Source organism: Pantherophis guttatus, chromosome 1 (assembly GCF_059756535.1).
Source record: "Pantherophis guttatus breed Tessera chromosome 1, ASM5975653v1, whole genome shotgun sequence".
Classification (NCBI taxonomy): Eukaryota; Metazoa; Chordata; class Lepidosauria; order Squamata; family Colubridae; genus Pantherophis; species Pantherophis guttatus.
Window position 1 is genome coordinate 130,271,304 of NC_142063.1, and position 27,558 is coordinate 130,298,861.

Here is a 27,558-nt window from a genome sequence, read left to right on the forward strand (position 1 = left end):
ACCATCAGTTCGAAGTGAACTTTGTATATTTTTTAATATTTCTCAATGTTGTACTGAAATTAAAGAATTATTCCTTAAACACAAAGAATTGATCAAAGCTGTGCAGTCAAATAAAAAATACACAGGACAGCAAAGTAAAATGTAATTTAATATTTTACATATTATTATAATATATTTGATGTTTTGAATTTTAAGTAAAGTTTTGAAGTGATTATTTTAATACATGTTAAAATGTTTGTAAGAAAATATATAATTTAATTGTAATTTTTTTTATTTATTTTTTTACTACTTAACCACCACCACCATCACCCCACCCCACCCCCCTTGTCCGCTATTTTTTGGAAGCAGACCTGGCAACCAAAATGCGGGGCATTTTCACTAATTCCCATATTGAATAAGAAACAGATGGAATCAGACGGGAATAAGGGCCAGACATTCCTTTACCAAAATGTGATTTCGGCCTTGGCGCATTCCTACAATCATCAACATCACCAACTCTCCAGCCAACCTTCTGCGTTCCAAAGAGCAACTTGACCGCCTCCCGTTTTCGCCTTCCCCTTTCCTTTTAAACAGAGTGGTACGGTCCGCGCCAGATCTGCCCGCTTGGGCGCGGAGTGCGGTCCAAACCAAGGGAAGAAGAGGGGAGAGTAGGATTATGCGGAAGAAGAAGAAGGAGCGCCACCCAAGCTTTCCCCACTTAAGTGGGCGAGTCTTTAGTCCGGCGTGAGCGGATGTGACAGAGGAGAAGGAAGCGGTGCAGCAGCAGCAGCAGCTGGAGAGAAGGCGCGGATATGGGTACCCTTAAGGGGCAGGAACATCAGCCTGCCCAGGAGGTAAAGGAAAGAGTCGTGAGGTTGTTGGGGTCCCTTTTTTTTTTTTATGCGAGCAAACCTTGCATGCATTGGTTTCTTTCCTGAATGTCACTCGGGAGTGGAGAATCCACGACCCGTGGAGGAGAAGAAGGAGGAGGAAAAGCGATCCAAGAATTTCTTTCCAAAGGAAGGAAAAAAACCAGTTTCTTTCGGAGCTATTTTTTTAATGACCGCTTCTCTACGTTCTTGTAGACTGTTCTGTACAGCTGAGGACACTGGTATCCGTGAAGTGTTACCTCTTAAGCATTATGTCCTGTGTTACGTCTTTAGGTTTGCTCTAAGTTTCTCTCTCCCCACCCCCCTTTTGAAATTAGATTTGGGTAATGAGAGCGATTCTAATCACTCTGGCGTATGATCAGGGTTTTTTTTTTCTTTTTTAAAATAAAATTTAAAAATATGTGTTTACTTAACTAGCATCGCTATGCCGTTCCATTCCAGCCGATTCTATTATTGCAAACGCGCCAGATTATACTACAGCACCGAAAATGCTTCCTAGGTAGCCTACGAGGTTCAGTATTGACCGTGAGAGTGTGTGGATTGAGATTGCAACATGTTCAAAAGGCGGTTGTGCAATGTGCATGGGGGCTTATCTGTGGGGATAAAATCAGGGGTGAAATTCAGCAGGTTCTGACAGGTTCTGGAGAATCGGTAATGGAAATTTTGAGCAGTTCAGAGAACTGGTAGCGGAAATTTTGAGTAGTTTGGAGAACTATCATCTCTGGATGGCCCCAGAGTGGGGAGGGAATGGGGATTTTGCAGTATCCTTCCCCTACCACGCCCACCAAGCCACACCACGCCCACCAAGCCACCCCAACAGAACTGGTCGTAAAAAAAATTGGATTTCACCACTGGATAAAATGGCTTGTACTTGGAATACCCTAGGCCCATCTTTCAAAATAAAGAAGGGATTCCACAATTAAAGGATGTGTACAGGTTTTTTTTCCCACTCTCCCTCTCTTTGTTACTGTTTTTTCCTCTCCCTTCTTTTGTTTTATTACTACATATAAATAAAGCAAAAACAGTTTAAAAATTAAAGCGACCTGAGTTTCTTTCTTATTTTTTTCTCAGACTTATACAGATGTTTCATAGAAAATTATCATACAGAAATGCAGCTATCCAGAGTTCTTGGAGATATGGCCCAGGTCTGATTCATGACCAAGAAATTCTCTAAGGCAGTGTTTCTCAACCATAGCAACTTGAATATGTGTGGACTTCCAACTCCCAGAATTCCCCAGCCAGTATACTCCCAGAATTCCTTTCCCATTCCGGCTTACGAATTCTGGAAGTTGAAGTTCACGCATCTTCAAGTCGCTGAGGTTGAGCAACTGCTTTAGTGGAAGACCAAAAATAGATTTTCATAAGTTTATGTTTCCTCTGGTAACCTTGCAGCTTAACTGATATCACACAGCCTGAGGTACTTTCCACAGTGCTTTCCTCTCTTGTACATGTAGTCCTTGAATTACAACCACTTGTTTTTTATTTTTTTATTTTTTTATTAATTTGATTTATATGCCGCCCTTCTCCGGAGACTCAGGGCGGCTTACAATGCGTTAAGCAATAGCCTTCATACTTTTGTATATTTATACAAAGTCAGCTTATTGCCCCCACAATCTGGGTCCTCAATTTACCTACCTTAGAAAGGATGGAAGGCTGAGTCAACCTTGAGCCTGGTGAGATTCGAACCTGCAGTAATTGCAGGCAGCTGGTGTTAATCACAATGCTATTAGACTGCTGAGCCACCAGGCCCTTTTTCTTTTAGTGACTTTGAAGTTACAATGGCAGTGAAAGAAAGACTTATGACTGTTTTTCCACAATCATTGCAGCATCCTCATGGACACTTGGTGACTGGCATATATTTGTGTCCTGGGGTCATTTGATCATCTTTCGCGACCTTCTGATAAGCAAGGCCATTGGGGAAGCCAGATTCACTTAATAACTGTGTTAACTTAGCAACTGCAGTGATTCACTTAACAACTGTGGCAAGGAAGCTTGTAAAATGGGGCAAAACTCATTTAACAACTGTCTTGCTTAGCAGTAGAAATTCGGAGCTCAGTTGAGATCATAAGTCAAGGACTACCTGTATTTCTGTCTCATTTTCCTGCAGATCCCTAACATGTTTCATTAAATGCTGGTTTACAGTTTTCACTGGTGTTTCTGTTTCTGTAGTCTCCGTTACATGAAATAATTAGTTTATCCTTCTACAATAGCTAGATAATGCCAATTAAAGGAAGTCTACTCTATAGAACATAATAGCCAAAAATAATGTGTTGTGTTGTACAGAAGAGCATAATTCAGCTCACATAACAGCTTCCCATAAATTTAAAGGTAATCCCATTTTGCAGCACAGGAAAAAAATCCCTCTCCCGTTAGTTGCTGCTCTCAATCTCAATCTCATCATTTCCGCAACAGCACATCCCAAATTGTCACCCGCAGGGCTGTCATTTTGAGGCATGACAATAGGAACACAGTTGGGGTAGTGGTTTTCAAAACAACATATTTTCCATCCTTCCTGAGAACAAGGGGAAAACACACTGAGCTGTGCAGATGAGCCATTTCTGGATTATTAAATAAGCATTTAGATGTTTGCAGGAATCACCCACTCCCCTATGTCTTCATTCCTAAGATCATGGAAGTTCACTCTTTATAATGAACTAGAGAGTTGTTATGGTTGCAGCTATATGTTCCTTTCTATCTCTTCCCATTTTTAAAGGCATCTAAGAATTGTACCCCAAAATTTCTGAAACTAAATATTTTTTTGAATGTTGTATAATGGCACTCATGGCATAACCGTAGCAGGTTTTAATAAGAACTTGCTGGTCAAGAACGTTGTTTATTAAAAATCTGATTTTTATGTGACTGGGATTAGGTTGATCTCAAGCGCAATCTTAGATATTCATTACTGCATTTCCTAATTGCACATTTTTTGGGGGGTTGCTTATAAAAAAATCATAGTTATGTAGAAGCACACTTGGTAAGAGTTTTGAAATATAGTTAGCTGAATGTTAGTTCTCCTACTGCTATTTGTACTGGTTTTTGTGAGTTTTGGTGAAGTCGTTTTCAGCCACTGATTCATTCTCACAAACAAGCTAGCTGTTGGTTCCAGGAGAATGGCCTGAGGCTGCCATTGGGCATTGGCCTGTGAATGTAGAGAGGCTGCAGTGCAGTAGACCGGGTGCTGGATCTCCACCAGTGATCCCTTTTTACAATGACTGAAGTGATTTAGAGGTTTACTTTTATGGTGCTTTTGTAGATACCATGGTTTTACACTTGGAGTTTGTTGTCTTCACTTACATTCCTATGTTGTGAAATGTAATTGGGATTGGTGCAAATGCAAAACCATGGTAGTCATTTTTATTGAATTGGTAGTATATAGCACAATAAAAATGCTCTTTTTTCACAATTTTTGATATTCCACATGTACTGTTAACCATAACTGACTAGATACTTGAATTGTATCACTGTCTTTGAGATTGTAGTATACTTTAGGTTTTAGCAGCATTTTTGAAGAGATCTAGATAAATCCACAGAATTATTTGAAGTCAGGTAGCATCAAATTGAATAAAATAAATAAGCTATATTTAAGTACCTTTTCTCCACAAAATATTTTGCAATAGGATAAAACTCCCTCTCTTAAGCATTATTTCTGTTGAAAAGACAATATATTAATTTAATAAAAAAAATAATTATTTTCACTCAAAGAAGAGCTCTGATAGTAGTACGGTAGTATTAAAATGAATAGTCACATAAAAGTAATAATTTGGCAATATGATAGCAATTTTTTAAGATGTAATCTTAAATCTTAGGGATGGCTCACATTTTATAATCATTGTTGAGGGAGGTACAGGACCATCCTTTGAAATGAAGACCCAATCTTGGACACTTTTTTGAGTGTGCAGAACTGGCTATGGTAATATTGATTTTATCTTGAGGTAATTTGTAGAACATATATTATGACATAAATATAACGTGCATCGGAAAAAATATTTACTGATTATTTTGATATTCATCATCCCATTCCATCTTGATAACTTTTATTAATATAGACCTCTCTAATTTTCTTTTTAGGTTGAAACTCGAGAGGATGAAGAACAAAATATCAAGTTAAGTGAAATTTTAGAACTCTTGGTTGCTGCTGGATACTTCAGGGCAAGAATTAAAGGCCTGTCTCCTTTTGATAAGGTAAGACTATATTCATATATCATTACTATAATACTGTGTGCAGGGCTGCATGCTTTAAACAGATTTAATAGTTTTTCATCATTTTGTTGATTTTAACCAATCACTACCTGTTTTAAGTGAAGTATATATTATACAAACAACTGTTTTGTTTTCTTAATTCTCGTATGTTTCTTAGTAAAAGGAAATAAATATAGCTACTTTAGTATAAGTTGACAAGAAACATCTTGCATTCAACAATAAATTCTTGGACTGCTACTAAGTTAAAATTATATTACTAAGTTAAAGTGAATTACATTTTTACGTAATAACATGGCATTAATTGGATTTTCCACTTCAGACAATTTAATGAATATGTTTATCCTGTTTTTAGGTGGTTGGTGGCATGACTTGGTGTATCACAACATGCAACTTTGATATTGATGTTGACTTGTTATTTCAGGAAAACTCAACAATTGGTCAAAAAATGTAAGTTGGTAGGGAAACTCTTGGAAACTAATTTATTGGCATGCATAATGCTTTCAACACAATTTTTGTTTATCTAGGAAAGTTGTGCAAGAATTTCCAATTATCTTGAATTGTTTCATAGTAGCTCTGAAAGTAAGATAGACACTTTGTTCTATGCATTATTCTCAAATCAGTTTTTAGGTAATGCCAAAATAATCACATGCTGCTTTCATTGATCCAAGCAAGTGGGAATGGAGTATTATTACTGCAAAAGCACTTATATTTATATGCCGCTTCACAGTGCTTTACAGCCCTCTCTAAGCAGTTTACATAGTCAGCATATTGCCCCCTACAATCTGGGTCCTCATTTTACCGACTTCGGAATGATGGAAGTCTGAGTCAACCTTGAGGTGGTGAGACTCAAACTGCCAAATTGCTGGCAATCAGCAGTCAGTAGAATTAGCCTGCAATACCACATTCTAACCACTGCACCTCCATGGCTCTTATACTCTGTTATGCAGATCACTTTATGGGGAAAAAACCCCCAATCTATTTACTGCATGTGTCTGTATGTTTTCTTAGCAAGAAGCAACTTAAAGGTGACATAATAGTTTTAAAACATTTAAAAGTTTGTCTCTCAGTTTTTTCTTGCAAAAGATAAGAGGCTATGAATCAAATGATTTGTCATAGAAATTGGCAGACCTGTCTTAATACTGTTGAGTTATTGTGCATAACGTTTTTTATCACTCCAGCCATTTAGATTGCAATTCTGTACCGCTTACATGAAAATTAAGACACTTTGTATTAGGTGAGATTTCTAAACAAATTAATGGGATGTGTTGTTTACCTGCAATTCAATTGTATCCACAAGGGGGCTCTTTCAGGATGTGTATATACATTTGCATGTTTCTAAATTGTCTCTTATTTGCCTTTTTCCAGTGCCTTAACAGAGAAGATTGTATCAGTTTTACCGAGAATGAAATGCCCTCACCGCTTGGAGCCACATCAAATACAGGGATTGGATTTCATTCATATCTTTCCTGTTGTACAGGTACATGCCTGTTGATATATAAAGATGGCGCTGTTGGAAAAATTGCTGATTAAAAGAAGAGGTTCATTTTGTCAATTATCTTTTTGATAGATGTAACACATCCAGATCTTATTTTTTTCCTCCCCTCCCCTTTTTCTTCGTTGGTCTTAGTGGCTTGTAAAACGTGCAATAGAAACCCGGGAAGAAATGGGAGATTACATCCGGTCATATTCCATATCTCAGTTTCAAAAGATACACAGTTTACCAGAGGTAAACATTTGATTGCTATCTTCTGTGATTTTTGAACTGGCATCAAGAGTGATTCTCTTCAGCATCTTTAAATTGTACAGGATTGAAGCAAAGCTTGCACAGTTGTTTCAGCTCATAGAGTTTAAGGACAGAAACTGATGTATCAAATGTCAGGAACTGATACTGGAGAAAAACAAATGTCAGTACTCCTTCTTTAATGTTAAATATCCAATTGTTTTGCTAGCCATTTGGGAGCATTTCTAAAATCATCTGGAAAATTGCTATCAACAGCATTTGAAAGCAATGTGCTTGTCCAGCACTGATAGACATATAACTATGTTATTACAAGTTTAATTTCGGTAGTGACATTGGGATTTGATGTTTAACGTCCCATTAAACATACTACTGTGACATACTACTGTATAGTTCTATATGGTAGGTTTATCTGTTCTTAAGAATGTCATGTTCAGTTTTTCTTTGTTAGAAAAGCCAGAATATGTTCAAGTTATTTGTCTCCAATTCATTTATGGAAGGAAAATATAATTGTAAGCTTTTTATGATTAAAAAATAGGCATGTGCAAAATATTTCGAATTTGAACTGTTTTGTATTTGAAACATCCGGCTTTTGATTTGAAACAGTTGTATAAAAGATTTTGAAACCTTTGTTTCTATTCAAAGCATACCATCTTAATAATTTTGGAAGTATTTTATCTCAAAATACTGTTTCCTAGCCCAAACACTTTTTTTAAAGATAATCAAAGCAGACCATTTTAATTCTGTAACAGTTAAATCAAACACAATAACTTTTTAAAACCTGAAATGAGACATATTCAGAACAGTTTGAATTCAAAAGTTCTTGCACATTGTCATTAAAAACTGATTAGTTTTCAATATTCACATCGTATTTTCTGCTGGAACAAGGTGCTTTAGATTTAAAAGCTTTGTTTTTAAGAACTAAAGCATCTTTTTCTGACTCCTATGTGATAACTAATGTCAAAGCCTTTGGTTTTGATTAGACAAGTATATTTTCTAAAACTATAGTACAGTATAATACAGTATTAGGATGTTGTATCTGTGGCTATTTAGAAGTCCTGATGAGTTTAATGACCCAGATAAGTACTTGTGCAATTGTATTCTCAGTGTGAAGGTGTCAGAATGACATAGCTTCCATTTTGGTGTATTTGAACATCACAGTTATTTTATACAATAAGGTTTGCTATCTTTGCTATTCCCGTAGAAACCAAAAGTTTGTTGCTATTGTTTAAACTTATCTCACTTGCCTTGCAGGATGATGAATTCATACTACGAAAAGAAAAAGCTATAAAAACTGTTAATGAGATCAGTGTAAGTGTAAAATGCAATGCACTTTAATTCAACGTTTGATTTAAATGTGCCATATTTTTTTATTTTATTTTACCTTATTTTTTTAAAAAAATTGCTTTTTTTAAGTTAGGAAACCTTTTCAGATGAATTATAACTACAGTAATAATACTCATTGTATTTCTTATTAATTTTATGTTCTGCTGCAAATTGATTCATCTGGCTTGCAAAGAATATTATGATAAAGAGTTTCCATGTCATTAGCAATTACAGTGGACTTGGATTTGTGTATTGTGAATCATATCATGGTTCATTGTGGTTTAGCATGACACAGGATGGAATGCAAGATTCCTAGCAGAAAACCGGCCAACTTCGGCTGCCCATGTATTTTACAGCATATAGCTGTTAAATTTATATTGCAAATTTATTCCTCTTCTTTATAGTGAGACTTCTTGGAGACAGTAAAAATAAAAGAGAGTTCTCTTTTATTTTTCAGATAGCAATACTAGGTTAATGCTGGATTAATTTTGTGTGGCACATAGAATTGTGGTATATTGAAACCCCAGTGTATGTTTTGAATATTAGCAATACATTTGTGTTTTTCTTTTGTCCTTGTAGGAAATGATGTGTCAGTTTCAAATATCACATAAAAAGAAATTTAAAGATGCATAATTTGCATGGCTTACATTGCATTTCATCTGATGTACTGTGGTTTAAAACAGATTTACCCACTTGTGTATCTGCCAGCATTGATCAAAACAGCAGAGAGAGAAAGAGAGGGTAAAAAACTCTTAACATGACTTTCTCTGGCAGAGTCAATGAAGGAGAGAAGCCAAGTTATAGAAACAATGATCATATTTGTCATTGTAGCTAAGAGAAAGTAAACTGCCTTTGTCAGGGTATAATATAAACAAAGGGTATAATATCATCAAATAGAATTCAGACATTGCAATTCTAAAGTAGTTTTCCTCAGAAAGGCACTTCTTTTGTTTTCGTCATTTGTAAAAAAAAATGTAGCACTAAACAAGAATGGGATGCAATGAGGGACATGTTTTGAGAATCCACTTTGATTTGCTTATTAACCTTTTTTGCATGTTTCTATTCCTTCTTGCCTCATTCCCTGTGTTTCTTATGATTGCCAATTATATGGATCAATTATTTCAAACTAATGATATCCCTAATCACATTTTTATGGCAGACTTTTATCCAGTGAAATAAATGATAACTAAAAGATACTGGAATCCTGAATACATGTTTAATAAAATGGTCTATGTGGCCTAACCACCAGGCTTTAGTCAGACTTTATACAGAAATATGAAATATACTTAATGTAGTTAGAATGTTTCCTTTCTTAAAATGATTTGAAGAATCAAATCAGTGAACAAAAATTTACAGTATGTTTGCCAGGAAAATAGCATAACATCCATGTAGTCTCTAGAAATTTACCTCAATTCAGAGAAGACTTTAATTAATTTTCTTGATACTTCTATTTGATTTAACAAGGCCATATAGATAGAGGAGGTAAGGTGAAGTTTGCTTATTCATGTATAAAAATGTCATATATAAAACCTGCTCTTGTTCTATATTATTGTAAAAATAATAATAATCAGAAGTACCTTGTCTATTTCCTAGGAACAGAAATAAATTAGTTAAGATGGTCACTACTATCTGAATCTAAGTAGATTGTTCATAGGGTCATACATTGACCATTCTTTGTTCAATTCACTTGTTTTATCTTAAATTTAAGTACATTGCTTTGTTTTATAGTTTTTAATAGCTTATTATAGATGAAATGCATGTTTTTCATTTTTCCCATCTTAATTATACTAAAATAATCCTTATATAATTAGCAAAAGCAGCCATAATTAAGATAATTACGCATAATTATTCAAGACTAAAGGTAGAATTAATGATCAATTATCTTCAGTGATTCAAAATTAAATCCTATTTAATTATGCAAGGTATTCCTTTTTTAAAGGACCGGCATTTCAAGGATATTACAGATTTTAAAGTTTGCACCTATGTGTGTCTTTATTGTTTTTTAGGTTTCAACTGTGCGTGTCGTTGTTGTTGTTGTTGTTTTTAAACAGGATAGTCTGTTCAAAAGATGGCATAACCAAACAAATTTGAGTGATCAATTCACTGAGGCTAGCCAATTGTATAATACTGAAAAAATATTCAACCAATTTTAAAATCTGTTTCTATGTATATAATGATTAAGGAATCTCATCAAAATCTGTTCATTAATTTTGGGAATTAGCTATAATGAACCATAAAAAAGAAACAATGTTTTCAGTGATGAAGAGTTGTTTCATGGAGCTAAGTTTCTCCCCTCCAGCCCAGGCTGACATTTCCAGGCTGAGGAAGGATTTCCCTTCTCATCTGTTCACTTGAGAAGAAATGCTTCATTGGGCTGGAGAAACAGAGTTAAGATCTTCAGGATCATAACTCCATTCTTATGACATAGCGAAGGATTTTCTCTCTCCTTCATCCACTGAAGTAGGAGAGGGATCCAACAAAGAATTTCCTCATGGTAGACAGAGGGGAAGGGAAATCCGTCACTGGGCTGCAGGCACGGAGCTAAAATCTTCAGGATTTTAACTCGGTTCCAGCAACCCAAGGAAAGATTTTCCCTCAGTGGATCTTGAAGATATCAGCTCTGTTTCTGTAGTCCAATAAAGGATTCCTCTCCCCCCCACCCCCCCTGCTGTCCTAGTCTCTCCACACATACATACATACTGTATGTGAAAACAAGGATTCTTATGAAGATGACTAGTATGGAGAAGTACAGCAAATGATATTAGTGTTGTAAATTTCTTAAATTTAGTTCTATTTATTTTTCTTACTTCATGCCTTAATTTCTTTGTCTATGGAGATTCTCAGTCATCTAGGTTGTGGTTGGCCCAAAGGTGCTTTTTTTTTTTTTTTTTCAAGAAGCAACTGGACTTTCTGGTTTTTCTTTGAAGATGTTTCGCTTCTCGTCCAAGAAGCTTCAGAGAGCTGAAGAAGCTTCTTGGATGAGAAGTGAAACATCTTCAAAGAAAAATCATAAAGTCCAGTTGCCTCTTGAAAAAAAAAAGGCATCCTTGGGACTTAATTTCTTTGACTTACTATGTCTTACTCCATTTCAATACTTTGCATAATTCTGAATAGTGTGATCGGTATTTACTGTATTCCAGGAGGTTTACAAGCCACAGAGGAAATATCAAAGACGAGTGGGAGCAGAGAAATTACTAGATGAGGATTCCAAAGTTCATGCTACCCTTCTGGAATATGGCAGGTAAGTTAAGAGTGAAGTCCCTTAAGCTACTTTCCAGAAAAATGGATGACTCCATGGAAACTTACTAAGAATTTCTATATGACAAAATTATTAAGGTAGCTTGCTGTACAATACTAATATCTTCACAGCAGTTGGATGTTTTGAGGATTGGTTTACATGAGAGGATAGTGAGCCTACAATGCTTAGCTTGTACTTTGCATGAAATGTGTCCTCTAGAATACATCCTGAGATTTTATAAGCTGTTAGAACTGTTGCAGTGTAGTAGATTCCTGTGAAGTACAGGCAATCCTCAGTTTATGACCATTCTGATATAAGAGAATATTAACAGCCCAATCAGTGAATCACCAAGATAATTCCCACCAATACTGTGAGCGCAAGCCACTAATAAATAAAATGAGAAAACCGCCCCCCCCCCATTCTTTATTAGCACAGATGATATTACCCTGTTTCCCCCAAAATAAGACATCCCCTGATAATAAGCCCAATCGGGCTTTTGAGCGCATCACAATAAGGCCAAGTGCTTATTTCAGGGTTCAGAAAAATATAAGACGGTCTTATTTTCGGGGAAACATGGTATCTAGTTTGGTAATGAAACTAGATAACAAACTAGATAACATCTAGTAGTATACAACTACTATGAAATATAAAAACAGTATATAAAAGTTAAAAAAATTAGAAAGTGGCAAGAATGTTAAAACAGAAATAAAAATTAGTTAAAAGGCAAAGAAGATTCTCGGGGCACTAGTCAGCCCCATGGTCGCACCCTTCTCTGGGCTCCGTGTGGAGGCTATGGAACTATGGTTTAACTCCTTTTCAGAAGGCCAGGAGAATGGGGGCCTGTCTCACCTCTAGGAGGGGAGAATATTCCACAGTGCAGGGGCTAATTTTAGTGTCTGATTTAGGTTTTTTTTTTCATTCATTGAGAACCATTTGCTAATTTTATCAATTATGGCTTTTCCACTGCAGTCTTTGCTGTGTTTTCAAATCTCCATCTCTTTGTTATCCCTCCCTCTTAGTTTCACTGAGTATTTCTTGTGAGTATTTTCCTTTTGTGTGTTTTGTTCTAATTGAGTTTGCATTGTTCTCATTAATATGGCTGCACTTTTATTATTCAGTAGTGGTATTTGATGAACATTCTTATTTAAATGTTCAGGTTAAAACATATTTCTTTTTTGGAGGGTGGGGGGAGAGGTATTACTTGAAAATTAACTTTTCCTTAACCCCAGCTATATCACATATTAAATGGTGCATTATCACAAAGTCAAAGTAGTCTGATTTCATTATTTAGCTGTCACAGTCATTTATACAGTATTTGATTTCACTCTCATTATTTCCTCCATGCCAAAATATATATTCCAAACAAATCAGAATATACAGATATTCACCTTCGTTCCAGATCCACATTTGGTGTGACAGTATTATACCCTTAATCTTGGCTTGTGTTTTACCCAACATTAATGATTAATAAAATATGACAGATTGGATTGCTAAGCCTAAATACCAAATACCAGCCCAGCCCAGCCTCCCCCCTGCCCCCCGTCACATGTTTACACTCCGGAGACTCAGCCATATTTATGGCCATATGCAGCATTCCAAGGTTTCCAGCAGTTTTGCTGAACTTGCAGTTTTTAGCAAAATTGCACCCATAACAAACAATAGGTTCGTACTTACAATTACTGCATTCACTTAACAACCATCACAAAAGAACTCCTAGAATCAGATCGACCACATGCCCAACCTGTTTTATGACCATTACGACTTAAGACCATAATAGGCAGGCTCCATTATGGTCGTAACTCAAGCACTGTAATCTTAAACGATCTCTTAAACAACAAGGATTCTGTTATTTTCCATCCAGAGTTTCAGCTTCAAGTCTTTTCTATGCAAAGGAAAGATGTCAGGGACTGGACCTTTACATGCTCTATCAACCACCTCTAGTGTGATGCTCCCCCACTGAAGCCCCAGCTTTTACATTAGTGTAGGCGGTTTTGGGGCTGAGGTGCCCTTCTCAGCATCCAGGATTGAGCTGCTGAATTTTAATGGCAAAATGTTTGGAGCATGGCTGATTTTTCTTTTTATTCAAAGGTTGGGGAGGAGAGCTGGAGTCCTCTGAAGGCAAATCCCTCCCTTCCCAAACCACTGAAAACTACTGAAAAATGACATAAGAACAATTAAAGAGTAGTAAATTCAGATTGCTTATAGGAAGATTGTGTTAAAGTTCCCCCAGTCTGCCAGAAAGGATTGTGTTAAGGAATTCGCAGAATAACCCTTGAGTAGCAAGTGTATGCACATGAAAGCAATTGAGAGTAGTTACGAATAAACACAGCCAACACAGAGATACACTGAGTTGTGTTTACTTTCAGGAAATAGTAAGGCACAGTCCAACAAACAGTCCAGGTCATACACATATAAAGCAAGAGATAGTAAAACGATAGTCAAGGGATAATCCAATAACAAAGTCTTCTTACCAGTCATCATAATCATTCACAATAAACAGTTCTTCTGGATTTGCAAACAGTAGCATACAGAGATATCAGAGAGCAAGAACAGCAAAGAGAACAAACCATGTTTCTAGCTCCCTCTTAAGGACATTGGCTACAGAGCTAACCAATCAGGACACAGTGTGATGCAATACAGCAGTCTTAAAGCTACACTTATGGTTTATATATTGCCAACCCAAGAAGTTAGGTAATAGTCATTTCCTAACTTGCTTATTTCAATGAAGCCACATCGATCACCTCTTTTAGTCTTTGAAAGGATTGGAGGCTAAGAGGTAATCATTCACTGCTCATACATTTTACAGTATAGGGAATCGCCCCATCATCTTGGCTTGTTGCTGCATTGTTATAGAATTCTCCAGTGTTGGTGAAAGTTCAGTTATTATATAAGATGCTTATTCACCAGTTTATTTTGAACTCACAACTAACCCAGGAACGCCAGTTCTGATTTTTGTGTGGAGAGTGCCTTATGCATAGGCAAAGTGACATCTTTTATTAAACTAAAAGGAAGCTGCAAAATATTTTGGTTTTCCCTGTTTATGTATTACAGGAGGTACGGATTCAGCAAGCAAGGAAAAATTGAGAAGGTAAGATTGTTTCTTTCTCAATAAACACACCGTACACAGCCCTCAACTAGACTTTTGGAATGTGTCCTACCTGGGATTATCCACAAAGAGCATTTGAAAGTGGCAGCTTGATTTCACTATTTGCTCATGTAGCACCACTACAAGGGCAGCACTAATTGTTAGTTAACCTCCGGTTGCAACTTAGGTGGTGTTTGTCATCTTTGAAGCCTTGCATGACTCAATATCTGGATATCAGCAGGGCTGCATTGTCCCAAAAGTTATTTAATAATAAGATCTAAGAAGGTGCAGTAGCTTTCATTCCAAATCTATCAAGAAGTCCCCAAAGATTGGTGATATTAGAATATATTGAAGAGGAGAGGAAATTACTTACTATGTGAAGTACATATTATACTATAGTATAAATTATGGCATGTTAACTATGAACGTCTAGGGGAAGAGCAGGCAGAGGTGGGGGTGGAGTTAAATGTGTTATCACTTTAAGAGCCATTACGTTTACACAAGAAATTCAACTCCTTACGTTGACCCTTACCTGGCACCAGTTTATTGTTGAACTTTAGTTGACTAGATTCTTGTATATAGGTTTTAATAAATCTTCCTTGCTGCAGCCTAGTGGATGGTTGTGACTCTTTGTGCCTGACAGAATTCTGTCTTTGAGTATTATTTCTTTAATAATTTCAGGTTATATTTTGATGGTTTCTTTTGTCTTGTGATTCGATCCATTTTTAATTTTAATCATACAAATATCCTTTCTTTTGTAATAGCCTGAAGACAAAAAAGTTGTACTTCCAGCTGGACTTGCATCATCAGGAAAAAATGATACTTATACTGAGGATGACCTTCAAGCTGCTGAAGAGGTACCCATAATTGATATTTCTTGATTAAAAGCCTTGAGATCTTGTTCAGAAATTAGCTTTCTGATGCTTCCCCCTCTTCTTCTTCTTCTTCTTTTAAAATCAGCTTCGTATCAAAACATTGATGACTGAGATGGCTGCAATGGGAACAGAAGAGGTAAATTAGTTCTATATTTAATGTCTAAGAAAGAAGTTCATCATTTGCTTTTAATGTTTGTTGTTTAATTGCATGTGGCGGTTTAAGAGGGAGACATGAATTAAAATATTTCTGAAAATGGATGTTTTACCAAATTACTTATTTAAATGTTCTAACTCCATGTGTTGAAAATAAGCAAAGAACAGTAACTTTTTAGAAGAAGACAGTATGCATGTACCATTTTTCAGTTGTATTTTGCATATAATAAGCCAGTTCAAGAGTATTAGTTCATAAACAGCATACTTGGAATACTATGGCTTTCCACTACAATTTTGATTGGAAAAGTATTGCAACCTTTCAAGTAGAGCTAACCGGGTGGGACAAGCTGAGCCATTAAACTACAGTACAAATTGAAACAAGGTAAAAAAGTAGCAGGCTCAAGGAAAAATATTCCCTATTAGAGGTTTTTTTTCTCTGTCAACTGTTGTGCAGCTTGTAAAGACATTGTTCATTTTAAAGGAATAGAAACGAAGGTAGTATCCGTACCCAGAAACTCTCTCAATCATTGAATGGTTTCATATTATTATTATTTATTTGCTCTCTTGCCAAAAAGGCCATTTATTTAAAACTTTTATATAGCTACCCATCTTTCAATCAATTTTGGGCAACTCCCAATCAAAAAGTAAAAGGCACGCAGTACAAAATCATATTAAAATTATAAAACTCAACCAATTAAAACATTAGAAACGACAAAAACCAAATCTGTTATAATGGGCTTCTCCTAGCATTTGAGGGAAAAGCTGGATCTTCGAAGCCTTATGGAAGGCTTAAAAGGATGGAGACCTGCCACTCTTAAGAAAGCTTGTCCTTAAGTAAATACCAAATACAGTAGACTTTGACTTACCATACAACAGTTTGCTTAATGACTGTTTGAAGTTACAATGGCACTGAAAAAATGACTTATGACTATTTTTTCATATTTATGGCTGTTGCAGCATCTCCATGGTTATGGGATCAAAATTTGGACACTTAGCAAATGATTCATATTTATGACAGTTGCAGTGCCCCAAGGTCATGTGATCACCTTTTGCAACCTTCTGGCAAGCAAAGTCAATGGGGAAACCAGATTCACTTAACAACCGTATTAAGTGTTAAGTGAATCTAATTTAACAACTGCAGTGATTCACTTAATAAATGTGGCAAAAAAAAGTTGCAAAATGGGGCAAAACTCATTTAATAAATTTCTCATTTGCAACATGCATTTTGGGCTTAATTGTGGTCATAAGTTGAGGACTACCTGTACACAGTTATGAATTTGGAGAGAGAGTCCCTGCCTATGTGATAAGCTTGCAATCAAACAGACATGATTCAGAAAAGAAAAAGAGGGATGGGAAGGGAAAAGGAAAAAACACAAAGAAACTGGAGCATCGGTGGAAACAATTAAGTTCTTGAAACAGTTTTCATTGTATCACCAACTTGAGCTATGCTTTCAGGGCAGATTGACCGCAAGCACCGTAGGCCAGATAGTTGGCCTTCAGTCTGATGAAATCAAGCAGATTGTATCAGAATATGCTGAAAAGGTAGGATATTCTTATTTTTAAACAAACTTTGATCTAAGGCTGTTTTGTTTTTAGCTTCCTATATGTCAACTTATTAAAAACATTAGAATAATAATGATGGTGTGAGCCAATGCTAATTTTGAATTTTGTTTGCAGAAAATTATACCACCAACACAAAGGGAAAGTCTCAAAACCAATTATATAATTTCTTGCCAAGAAATTGGACCACATGCCTTGGTCCTGATTCCTATCCATGCTCATTTTCTTGTTTTGTGTAGGAATTAAGTCCTAAGGAAGAGCACATATCATAGCTCAGTCTTTCTGTAGATATCCTGAGAAACTAGACTTGGTCAACATAAGGGTTGTAGTTACTATTATTAAATAATAATCAACACATGTTGATTAGGAAGGTGACCGTATCAATAGCAATAGCACTTAGACACATATACCGCTTTACAGTGCTTTACAGCCCTCTCTAAGCGGTTTACAGAGTCAGCATATTGCCCTCAACAATTTGAGTCCTCATTTTATCCACCTCGGAAGGATGGAAGCTGAGTCAACCTTGAGCCTGGTGAGATTTGAACAGCCAAATTGCAGGCAGCTGGCTGTCATCAGAAGTACCCTGCAGTACTGCACTCTAACCACTGTGCCACCGAGACTCTTGATACCTCTCTGAGGTATCAAAGTATGCATCTGCCATTTTGTAGAGACCCGTGTGTAAACAGCAGCCAAAAAACTGTACTTGAGAAGCTAGCAAAACTTTAATTGACAACTTGTTTCTCTGGGTTTTTTTTACACCCCCCTCCCTTCCCCTTCCTTCCTCATCCTCTCCCACCTCACATCCAGCAATCAGAACTTTCTTCAGAAGAACGCCCAGAGAGACTTGGAACTGCCCAGCAGCATAAAAGGAAGGTGGCTTCCTTAAACAAACAGATTTTACAGAAAACCAAACACTTGGATGAGGTATGTTTTGACAAGGCTCTTCCCTATCTTTCACGAATCATTCAGATACACACTAAAAACTTTATCAAATTTGTGATCAGTTAATTTCCTTTTGCTGTTTTTCCTTCTCTGATAATAGTTGAAGGCTAAATGTGCTGATCTACAGACAGGATGTGATGAGGCTAAAAAGACACTACATGAGGTAAACCTTTTTTCCCCTCAACCCCTTCTTCCTGCTGTCTTTTCTCAGACCTGCACTAGAAATTGCAGAAAATGAATGGAGCTATTTAAAATTGTGTGCGTACACACCAGCAAATCAAAGGTGTAAGATGCACTTGCAGTAGAATGGGTTTCATTGTTGCTTTTTAGTGAAATGCTGAAACCTTTCCATTGGGTAGCTCTGTCAGTTATCCAGATGTATTGCATTGCTTCCATAAAATGCAGTTGTTACTTGCAACAGAAGAATTGTTGTCAATTATTCCCCACCAAGATGGTTGGTTTTACAGTCTTGGTGAGCACATTTTTAATAATAAAAACAGAATGAAACGATGAAATGATGAAACATCTTCCTGTCCCAGATACTTGGGAAGGTGGATAAAAATGCCAATTCAGATCTAAACATCTGGCTGACTGTGTGACAAATCATCATCATCATAATAGTTTAAATTTATATGCCACCCCCACTCAATTCCCAGCAACTCTGTTGAAGTTCACAGAGATCTTCTGCCCTTCTTCAGTTCTAAGAACATGTCATTCCAAGCTATGTATGTTCTGAAGACCAAGTAAATATTTTGGACTTACTCTGAAGAATTGTAGCCTACTCTTTTACCTGCATATAATTGGGTACATGTATGCCTAATTATGGACAAAACAAATTGAGATGAATTCAAGTTATATTTTATTTGATGTAGGATATCTTAGTGCATCTAATCAGTGCTGTAAGCTAGTGGAGGAACTGCATCAAGGGATTCAATCACCACTGGAAATGTTGAATGGATTAGTGAAATCAGCATACTCCACCTCATTCTTAGATTTCTGTAGAAATAAGAGTTATATCTGCTTCATGTTTCCTGTTTTCTAAATTTCAAAGAATCAAAGAATGTAGCAATTGTGGTCAAACAAGAAAAAATATGCTGAATGTGTAATATGTTTAGCCATGTGATGATCTACCACTGTTTGTTTAGGGGAAACAATTATGCTTTTAGAAATCACGCTCGTTATACAATGAAAAAATTGCCAGATGTTGCCAAGAGTTCATAACAGAGACAGATAAAATCTTAGAGGGTGTTTCTTGCTGATTTCTTTTAACCATCTTTTGATCCACAAAATGTTTACACCATCTGTTATAAATTCTGATTTCATAGGTTAAATCGTACAGTGAAAAATTAGATAAGGAATTGGCAGCTTTGGAAGTGGTGGAATCCCAAGCAGATGCAAAGTACGTGCTACATCTATTCCCATTCTGCTTTATTTCTTTCGTAGTGGTGTATTTTTTTCCCATAAAGTATTTAATAGCACAACATTTGTGTCAGAAGCACCGAAATACTTCTGAGTTGAAAGGATTAGCTGGTGAAATCACCGTTGTCTGGGGGATGCCCAGTTGGGGGGCCCTTTCATGTCTCCAGCAGGAGCTGGAGCGAGGAATGGGAGCTCAACTCCGCTCCATGGCAGCATTCGAGTCTCGAATGTGGGCTTGCTAATCTACCCAACGTCCTAATCACGTGATCATCTTGCTTCTTATATTTTATAGCAAATAGAATTTTACGTTAAGTGAGATTTACTCATTTATCTGTTTTTGTTTTTAATTTTATGCAAAGCTAGAAAGAGTATACGCACAATAAAAATGCATATACCCTTTCACATTTATTTGACTCAAAGTTTTGTTTTCACTATGTACACAAAGTACATGGCTTGGAATTGCAGTGAATAAGAGATCCAGATGTTACATCCCAAAATTATAGGCCCTGGTTCATAGCCTCTGTTCTTCATTATTTACTACACTGAGTAGCAGATTTGAAAGGATTAGCAGCTTTAAATATCGGCAAAGATACGTGCAGCAAGCATTAGCATTTAGAAAGAATCAGAAAGTTTGGCAGTGGCTTGATACAAATACTGATGACTAATTTATTTTTAAAGTGTTATTGCTTTAAACCACATACTTGTTTTTCTCCCTGGAATTAAATGGGTTACAATTTAATTCTAATTTACCAAGAGTTAAGGCATTACTTTTGCTAGAGTGTAAATTAGTTTAAACATTCTTTTTCAAAAGGGCTCTTTATATGTATTCTTAAGAAGTAGAATTTGTGAATAACATTTGGTAATATTTAAGTGATCAGAATTCACTTTAATGTGATATGCATAAAAATTTAACATTGGTGAACTGATTTAGAGAATCTTTTCGTACAGAGAGAGAGAGAGAGAGAGAAAGAGAGAGAGAGAGAGAGAGAGAGAGTGCCTATGTTGGAGTTCTTCCTATCCTTAGCGTGGGTTTGTGTTTGTGTACCTGTACAGTACATGTGTGTATACATACATGCAGACTCATACATTTTTGCCCTTGTTGGATCTCTTCCTCTCAGTAGCATGATGATCCCAGGAAAGATGTGGCATCTTTGAACTATTACCATCAGGTTCACCGTGTTCACCCATGTATGCTCTTAATCACCCTTTTCCTCTTTAAATTTGGAATATTGCACTCTCATAATCTGCATAACTCACTAGTGTTTTTATTATTGCCAGGAAGATTTACAGTACAATTTTAGGGTGCATTCCAGAGGTTACAGGGTATTTTTAAAGCTCTTTCTCTCTGTGTGTGTTCAGAGAGAGGCCTCTGAAAAAGGGTGATCTGATTTTACTAATCTGTAACTTCAGGAAGATCACAGCCATATTTTCTTGATCTCCAAGATGATAAAAAGGAAACTTGCTACAAGTGTGCCAAATGAACACTTGGTGCCCAGTGGACAAAGTGAAGAAAAGAAAAGCAACAGCTTTTCCCAAGTGTCTAAACACAGAAAAAGGTGATTCCTTTAACTCAAGTTTCTCTCCACTATGAAGATGCCTATATGGTGTTCAAGCACTTGAATATATATGGGTAGAACAGTAACTTAGATGTCTTAATTTTTGGTCAATGGTGATTTGAATTCAGAGATTTCTCAAATGGACAAAATACATCAAAACAAATTATGGACCAAAATGTTTTACAAATGTTCTCACTGAAACTTTTGATCCCTATTTTTACTGTATAATTTTTGAAAGAATATCATCAACATGATGCAAGTGCATTCCAGTTTTACTTGAACAAAATGTTAAGTATATTCTTTTTAGGAACTTCAGTTTGAACCTATAGTATTTATAAAAGAAGTCTAATAGATAAGGTTCAGACAGAAATGCAGTAGGTTCAACTGACGTTCCTATTCTTTTTTTTTTTAATTAACATTTTAGAAATATTTTATGTAGGACAAAATGTAACTACTGGTAGTTAGATGGTTGTTTTTCACAAAGTTTTGTTTTATTAAGCCTATTTGCCATCTTTCATTCTGTGGCATCAGCTAGAGCAGGGGTGTCAAACTCTCAGCCAGCGGGTCGGATGCATCACACGCTGGCCATGCCCACCCCCGCTTTAGCGAAGGGAAAAAAGTTGTGATATGTCATGTGACGACAACGTGATGACAAGTTTGACACCCCCGAGCTAGAGTGTTTCAGATAATTAGGAAAAAAAGGTTTTCTCTTAATCTAATGCTTACATTTGCTTGGAACACGTGTTCTAAATCCTCATTACACATTATTATCCTAGTGTATTGCAGAAACTTCGAGCGCTGGTAGCAATGAATGAGAATCTTAAAGGTCAAGAACAAGAATTTAAAGCGCATTGTCGAGTAAGTTTGAGAAAGTTATTATATATATGTTTCTGTTGCTGTTTGTGTAATGCTGTATAAGAAGTTCTTTTAAGATTGTGTTACATATGTTCATTATGCAGTATGGTATAGCAAAATAATTGCCCACCTGTGATCAAGCCATGCTATATTGGTAGGATATGCAGGAATGAGAGACTATAAATTTGCAAAGGCTTTGGAATCCTGATTGTTTCACAATACTAAAACAACATGAATTTTTTAAAAAAATCTAAATTAAGTCACTGGAATTAAGAAAGTTAAAATAATGAGGAGTGGACTTTTTATTTGAAAAGATGGCTCTGGGACTGGAACATTTTTGGGTACTGTGTTCTTTAGATCAGACTTATTTCCATCTAACAGTGGATTGTGGAACTTGGTAAATAGTAAAGTTGAACTGAATAATCTTGCCTCATCATTTGCTAATTTAGGTTAGCAAAGTTAAATATCAGTTAAATATCAGTACGAGTGTCACATAGCTAGTGTTCTAGTGGTCTCTGTCCAATTGCCTGTCCATGTAAATCTGGTCAATGTAGACTTAGTTGGATTGACATGTGCTAAGTTATACCTGTTGTGGTCCGCCAGCAGCCTGCGGAGCTGGCAGCGGAATCGGACAGTGAGAAGGCTGAGGAAGAACTTGGGCCAGTCCTGGAGGCTGGGGAAGGCCCGGATGAGGACTCTGCGTTGGAGGCAAAGATGGGGCCAGGGCCATCTGGGAGTGATATGCGGGCTCTGGAGCCTCCAGAGGCTGACAGCAGAGAGGCAGAGGAACAGGAGGAGCCTGTTCCTTGTGCACGCATGAGAAGAGCTGCCAGAAGGCAAGAGCAGCTAAAGCAAAAAGGACGACTCGGGAGTAAGGCCAAGAGATGATTGGCCCTCCCATAAGGCTTAAAAGACCAGCAACGGCTCTTGGGCTCTTTGTCGGAAAACAACGTTGATAGATTTGTTTCTTGTCTTGCTGCATTTATTTCTTGTCAGCGTCTTCTGCTTCTGAACTTTTGCCAAGAAAAGCCTTTGGCAGGTTGCCTAAGTAGACCAAGGTTGGTGATAAGGCTGAAGAATTGTATTATGAAGAATTTGTTTTGAATTAGTTTAGACTTGGCTAAGAATGAGTTAATTCTCAGGTGTTCTAATAAAATCTGTTTGTTTAGAACTAATTGCGTCTGATAATACCTACTTGGGTCTAGGTCACAACAATACCTAAGCAGATATATGCTTTCTAATTCCCAGAATTCTCAAGAAAATTTCTAATTACATTACTAGGCTAAATGGATCATTCATTTAACCTGGTGCAAGGTTGCTTTCTATATTACCATGTCTGTAGTCTTAGGCTGTAATTAATGAGTTATTAATGTTACATGGAGGCTAAAACAGCACCTTGTTAAGAGAAATTGGGGGCATAATTTTTTGCTGTGCAGATGGCATGCATTTTATTCTGAAAAAGCATTAGGATAAAAGTAGGAATCAAGATAAGAGAAATGAAATGTCCTATGAATTTTCAGCTCGAGTATTTTAATGCCTTTTAGGATAACAATTATAGATTGCTAGAGAATTGTTTTTATCGAACTCATTTAAATGCCCTAAAATGTTGTAGCTTCAAAATCTCCTTTGATTTTCTTTTTTAAATGAAAGTTGTTTTGCAGGTACATCTTTCAACTATTTTTTCTTGTAATCTTGATGGTGGATGCATTTTTAATCAATGTAGATATCCTAACATTTTCAAGCTAGTGTACATCTTTTATTTCTCGGTGCAAGAAATATTTCAGAAAAAAAATTATCTGTTTCTTCCCCACCCCACCCCCCAAAAAAGTATGCAACTGTCAACAGTAGAGCATCCTATTTATCAGTAAAAGAAGTTCTATCTTAAATAACATTGTTTTAATTTTATTTTGTTTTTAGTCCAGGGCTGTCAAACTCGCGGCCTGCAGGCCAGATGCATCACACGCTGACCACACCCATGCCCGTTTTAGCGAAGGGGAAAAAAGTCCCGATACGCATATGATGGCACCGTGATGCGAGTTTGACACCTGCTGTAGTCCATGTGTACCTTAACCTAATTTGAACACAATCTTTGTTCTTGATTATTTAATTCTTGGCTTCTTTTTTCACAAAGTGTACAGTGTTTGGAGATGAACTATTTCTATTTTTATTATTCTTTAAGGAAGAGATGGCACGTCTTCAACAAAACATTGAAAATTTGAAAGCAGAAGCGGCTGAAAGTGGAGAGGAAAGGGTAAACAACAAGTATTAGACCTTTCTATCCTTTGCTTCCTCGATAATTATCTTTAATTGAGAAAATCCTTGCAATTATCTGCTAGTTCTGGTTAGAAACTGACATGGGTTTGTTTGTTTTTTTGCCAATCTCTAGCTGGCAAGTCCTAGATCTATATGACGCTGTTTACCTATAATCACTTTCAGATTAATACACTTCTTGATTTAATGTTTGTCCTGCCTCATCCATATTGAAAGCGTTTTCTTATTCAAAACCTGGTAGTTGAATACATGGTAGATAATGCTTAGATGGCACATAGCTCTTTTCTTTTTAATATTTCTTTATTGAAGGCATTTTTTTAAAAAAATTGGATAGTGATTGTGTGATTTAACGTGAACCAAAACATATGAAATTAAAAAAGTAATAAAAGTTTGTAAAATGTGTATAAAATTAAATCAAAAATTAATTGTGTATGAATGCTACATAGTGATGTAATGGTTACAACATTTCATAAATGTTGTCATCCCGCATTATTTATCGAAGCTATAAAATGACATTAAAATTAAAATGCATTTAACATTAAAGTATTTAAAAAATCAGAAGTATTAAAAATCAAGAAGCATATATAAATCTACAAGAAAAATAACAGATCATTGACAAATTAAAAATAATAGCTTAGAAACTGTATGAATGAATGAATGATGTCATTCTGAATGGGAGTCTCTTTTAAAGTAAGCAGGGTCTGAAATACTTCAGTCCATTCATGGATAATCCATGTTATTATGAATGGGGAGAAAACATACCAAGAAGTTGAAATACTAAGAGCTAATCAAAAGATACTAGATGGTCTAAATTGGTCAGGAGAGAGCAACAAAGCCTGGAAAACCCAAACTCTGAGCAATGAACCAGGGACAAGAAAGTTTCCCTCTCTTTCAGGTGATTTTCTAAAACGGGGAAGTGCTTCATTGACAAGTTTCATTGTTCCTTTGTTCTTAAACCTTTAATATCTATCTGGTTTTCTACTTTGGCTTCTGTGAAGTCTAGGAAACATGTCCCAACCTGAACAAGGGTTTCTGAATCAAAATATATTAACTTTTTTTTGGCAAAGGGAGAGTTAGGTATGAATTAGGACTGTATCGTGTGTGGATGCTTGTGAGAAGAAGCTCGAGAATCCATTAGAAGTTCTTTTTACTTTCTCTCATTACCTTTAACTCTCAGTTACTGCTTAATTTACCTCATTAACCATTTGTATCCTCTTCTGGAATTAGTAACCTCATTCTGACAAGCAGCAGGAATGAGGTGTTTCATTTAGTATGGAACTAAATGGTGAATGCAGGTGGTTCTCAAGTTATGATTAGAATTGAGCCCAAAATGTATGTTGTTAACTAAAACATTTAAGTGAGTTTTGCACTATTTTATGAGCTTTCTTGCCACTGTTGTTAAATCACCGCAGTTGTTAGTAACACAGTTGATAAGGCTTCCCCATTGACTTTGCTTGTCAGAAGGTCGCAAATGGCGATCACAAGATCTCAGGATATTGCAACTGTCATAAATAGGAACCAAGCATCTGAATTTTGATCATATGACCATGGGGATGCTGCAACAGTCATAAATGTGAAAAACAGTCATAAATCACTTTTTTCAGCACTCTTATAACTTTGACCGGTCACTCAATGGATCGTTGTAAGTCGAGGACTACCTGTATTGCTGTACACTGTTTTGCTCCTCAGATTGGTTTCAACAGAGCTTAATTCAGCTCACATGAATGTGGATATTTTTATGTCTTGAATATTAGGAACCTGCTAAAATTATAGACCAACAATACAAAACGGAGAAAGAGAAACTGCAGAAGATCAGACTTCTTCTGGTAAGTAAGCTGGAGAAATATGAATTTAATAGATGTCTTCCCATCTTCCCATCATGTTCAACATAATTTCTGGCTAATGTATGAATGTTAGTTTCTTAAAATGACTGTTTCATGCAACTATTAATTTTTTAAAAAAGCTGTTTCAACAAAGAGCTATCCCAGGGAAGTACAATCGATTCTGTTATCAAGTTATTTTGGAATGTCGTTCCATTTTTAAAAATTATCTAGTTTATATTTTTTTTTGTTTTAATTCCCTTCAGGCCCGCCGCAATAGGGAAATAGCTATTTTGCAACGTAAGATTGATGAGGTGCCCAGCAGAGCTGAATTGACACAGTACCAGAAGAGATTTATTGAACTGTATGGTCAAGGTATGTGTATTTCTCACTGCTAAATAACATGACCTTATAGAGCGTGACAACGCACCTCGCTAATAGTATCTCTGTTAGTTGCCTTTGGATAGTCGCTTCCTAAGCCTCTCCTCTCAGGTATTTTAAAAATTGCCTGCAGGTTGAAGATTTGATAATTCTGTGAGTTTGGGTGTGGGTGGATAAATGGTAATAAGCATGTATTTCAGTAGATGGCAGCATCTAAATCAACCTTGGCTGATCTCAGAAGCTATGTAGGTTTGGCCTTTGTTAGGATTTGGGACGGGAGAACTTCCTGGGAATTCCAGAGCTGGAGACTAGATAGTGATGATGGTGATGATGAATACCTTTGAGTCAGTTACCTTCTGAGAGAAGTCCCTGCAATTTTCTTGGCAATATATTTGGGAGTTTGTCTTGCCTGCTTTTTGTGCTGAGAGAGTGACAGGTTCAAGGTCACCCAGCTGGTGGGATTGGAACTCACAGTCTCCTGGTTTCTACCCTGGGGCTTTAAATCTCTACTGCCCACCAAACTGGTTCTCTATACCGCAATAATTAAGAAGTTGAAAACAATAACCAACCGTGTCTATAACGCTGCCAAGAAAACTGCATTATTGCAGGATTGCCTCCTTGGATAGAGTCATGAAATATGAAAGGTTCATACCTTCCATGAGCATCACGTTCCTCTACATGAGGGTATAGGAAGTGTATCAGCAGAGAACTAGGCCGGGTTCATACAGATGGGTGAATGGACACCAATGGAAGACAGCCATATCAAGATCACTTAGCACTTCCATACAGAATGCTACTATCCATTCGCTAGTTAACTACAGGTAGTCTTCAACTTACTACCACAATTGAGCCCCAAATTTCTTTTGCTAAGTGAGTCAGTTGTTAAGCGACGTTTGTCCTATTTTACGACTGACCTTGCCACAGCTGTTAGACAAATCATACTGTAGTTGTTAAATGAATCTGGCTTCCCCATTGACTTTGATTGTCAGAAGGTCACAAAAGGGGATCACATGACACTGCAACAGTCATAAATATGAGTCACTTGCCAAACGTCTGAATTTTGATCACGTGACCGTGGGGATGCTACAGTGGTCATAAGTGTGAAAACGATCATAAGTCATTTTTTTTCACTGCTTTTGTCATTTCAAACGGTCACTAAACAAATGGTTCTAAGTCGAGGACTACCTGTAGAGTGGGGGAAACTAAGTCCTAGCAGCTGTCAGGATGCAGGGTTGAATAAAGGTCCTTTTGGCTCTAATAACTCATCTGT

The 27,558-nt window shown here is 36.5% G+C and overlaps 1 protein-coding gene across 1 annotated transcript in view; it reads left to right on the forward strand.

The window, feature by feature from the left end:
• Positions 1-573: 573 nt before the first annotated feature.
• Positions 574-27,558, forward strand: part of CCDC93 (CCC complex scaffolding subunit CCDC93) — a 38,566-nt gene continuing 11,581 nt past the window's right edge. Inside the window, exons 1-18 of the mRNA XM_034423741.2 lie at positions 574-833; positions 4,938-5,051; positions 5,422-5,516; positions 6,435-6,546; positions 6,697-6,795; positions 8,062-8,118; positions 11,274-11,374; positions 14,423-14,459; positions 15,221-15,313; positions 15,417-15,467; positions 16,940-17,026; positions 17,852-17,968; positions 18,087-18,149; positions 19,312-19,385; positions 21,738-21,819; positions 23,996-24,067; positions 25,842-25,913; positions 26,174-26,282. Coding sequence (XP_034279632.1) covers positions 792-833; positions 4,938-5,051; positions 5,422-5,516; positions 6,435-6,546; positions 6,697-6,795; positions 8,062-8,118; positions 11,274-11,374; positions 14,423-14,459; positions 15,221-15,313; positions 15,417-15,467; positions 16,940-17,026; positions 17,852-17,968; positions 18,087-18,149; positions 19,312-19,385; positions 21,738-21,819; positions 23,996-24,067; positions 25,842-25,913; positions 26,174-26,282 — 1,477 coding nt within the window. The 5' untranslated portion in view covers positions 574-791. The remainder of the gene's footprint in view (positions 834-4,937; positions 5,052-5,421; positions 5,517-6,434; positions 6,547-6,696; positions 6,796-8,061; positions 8,119-11,273; positions 11,375-14,422; positions 14,460-15,220; positions 15,314-15,416; positions 15,468-16,939; positions 17,027-17,851; positions 17,969-18,086; positions 18,150-19,311; positions 19,386-21,737; positions 21,820-23,995; positions 24,068-25,841; positions 25,914-26,173; positions 26,283-27,558) is intronic.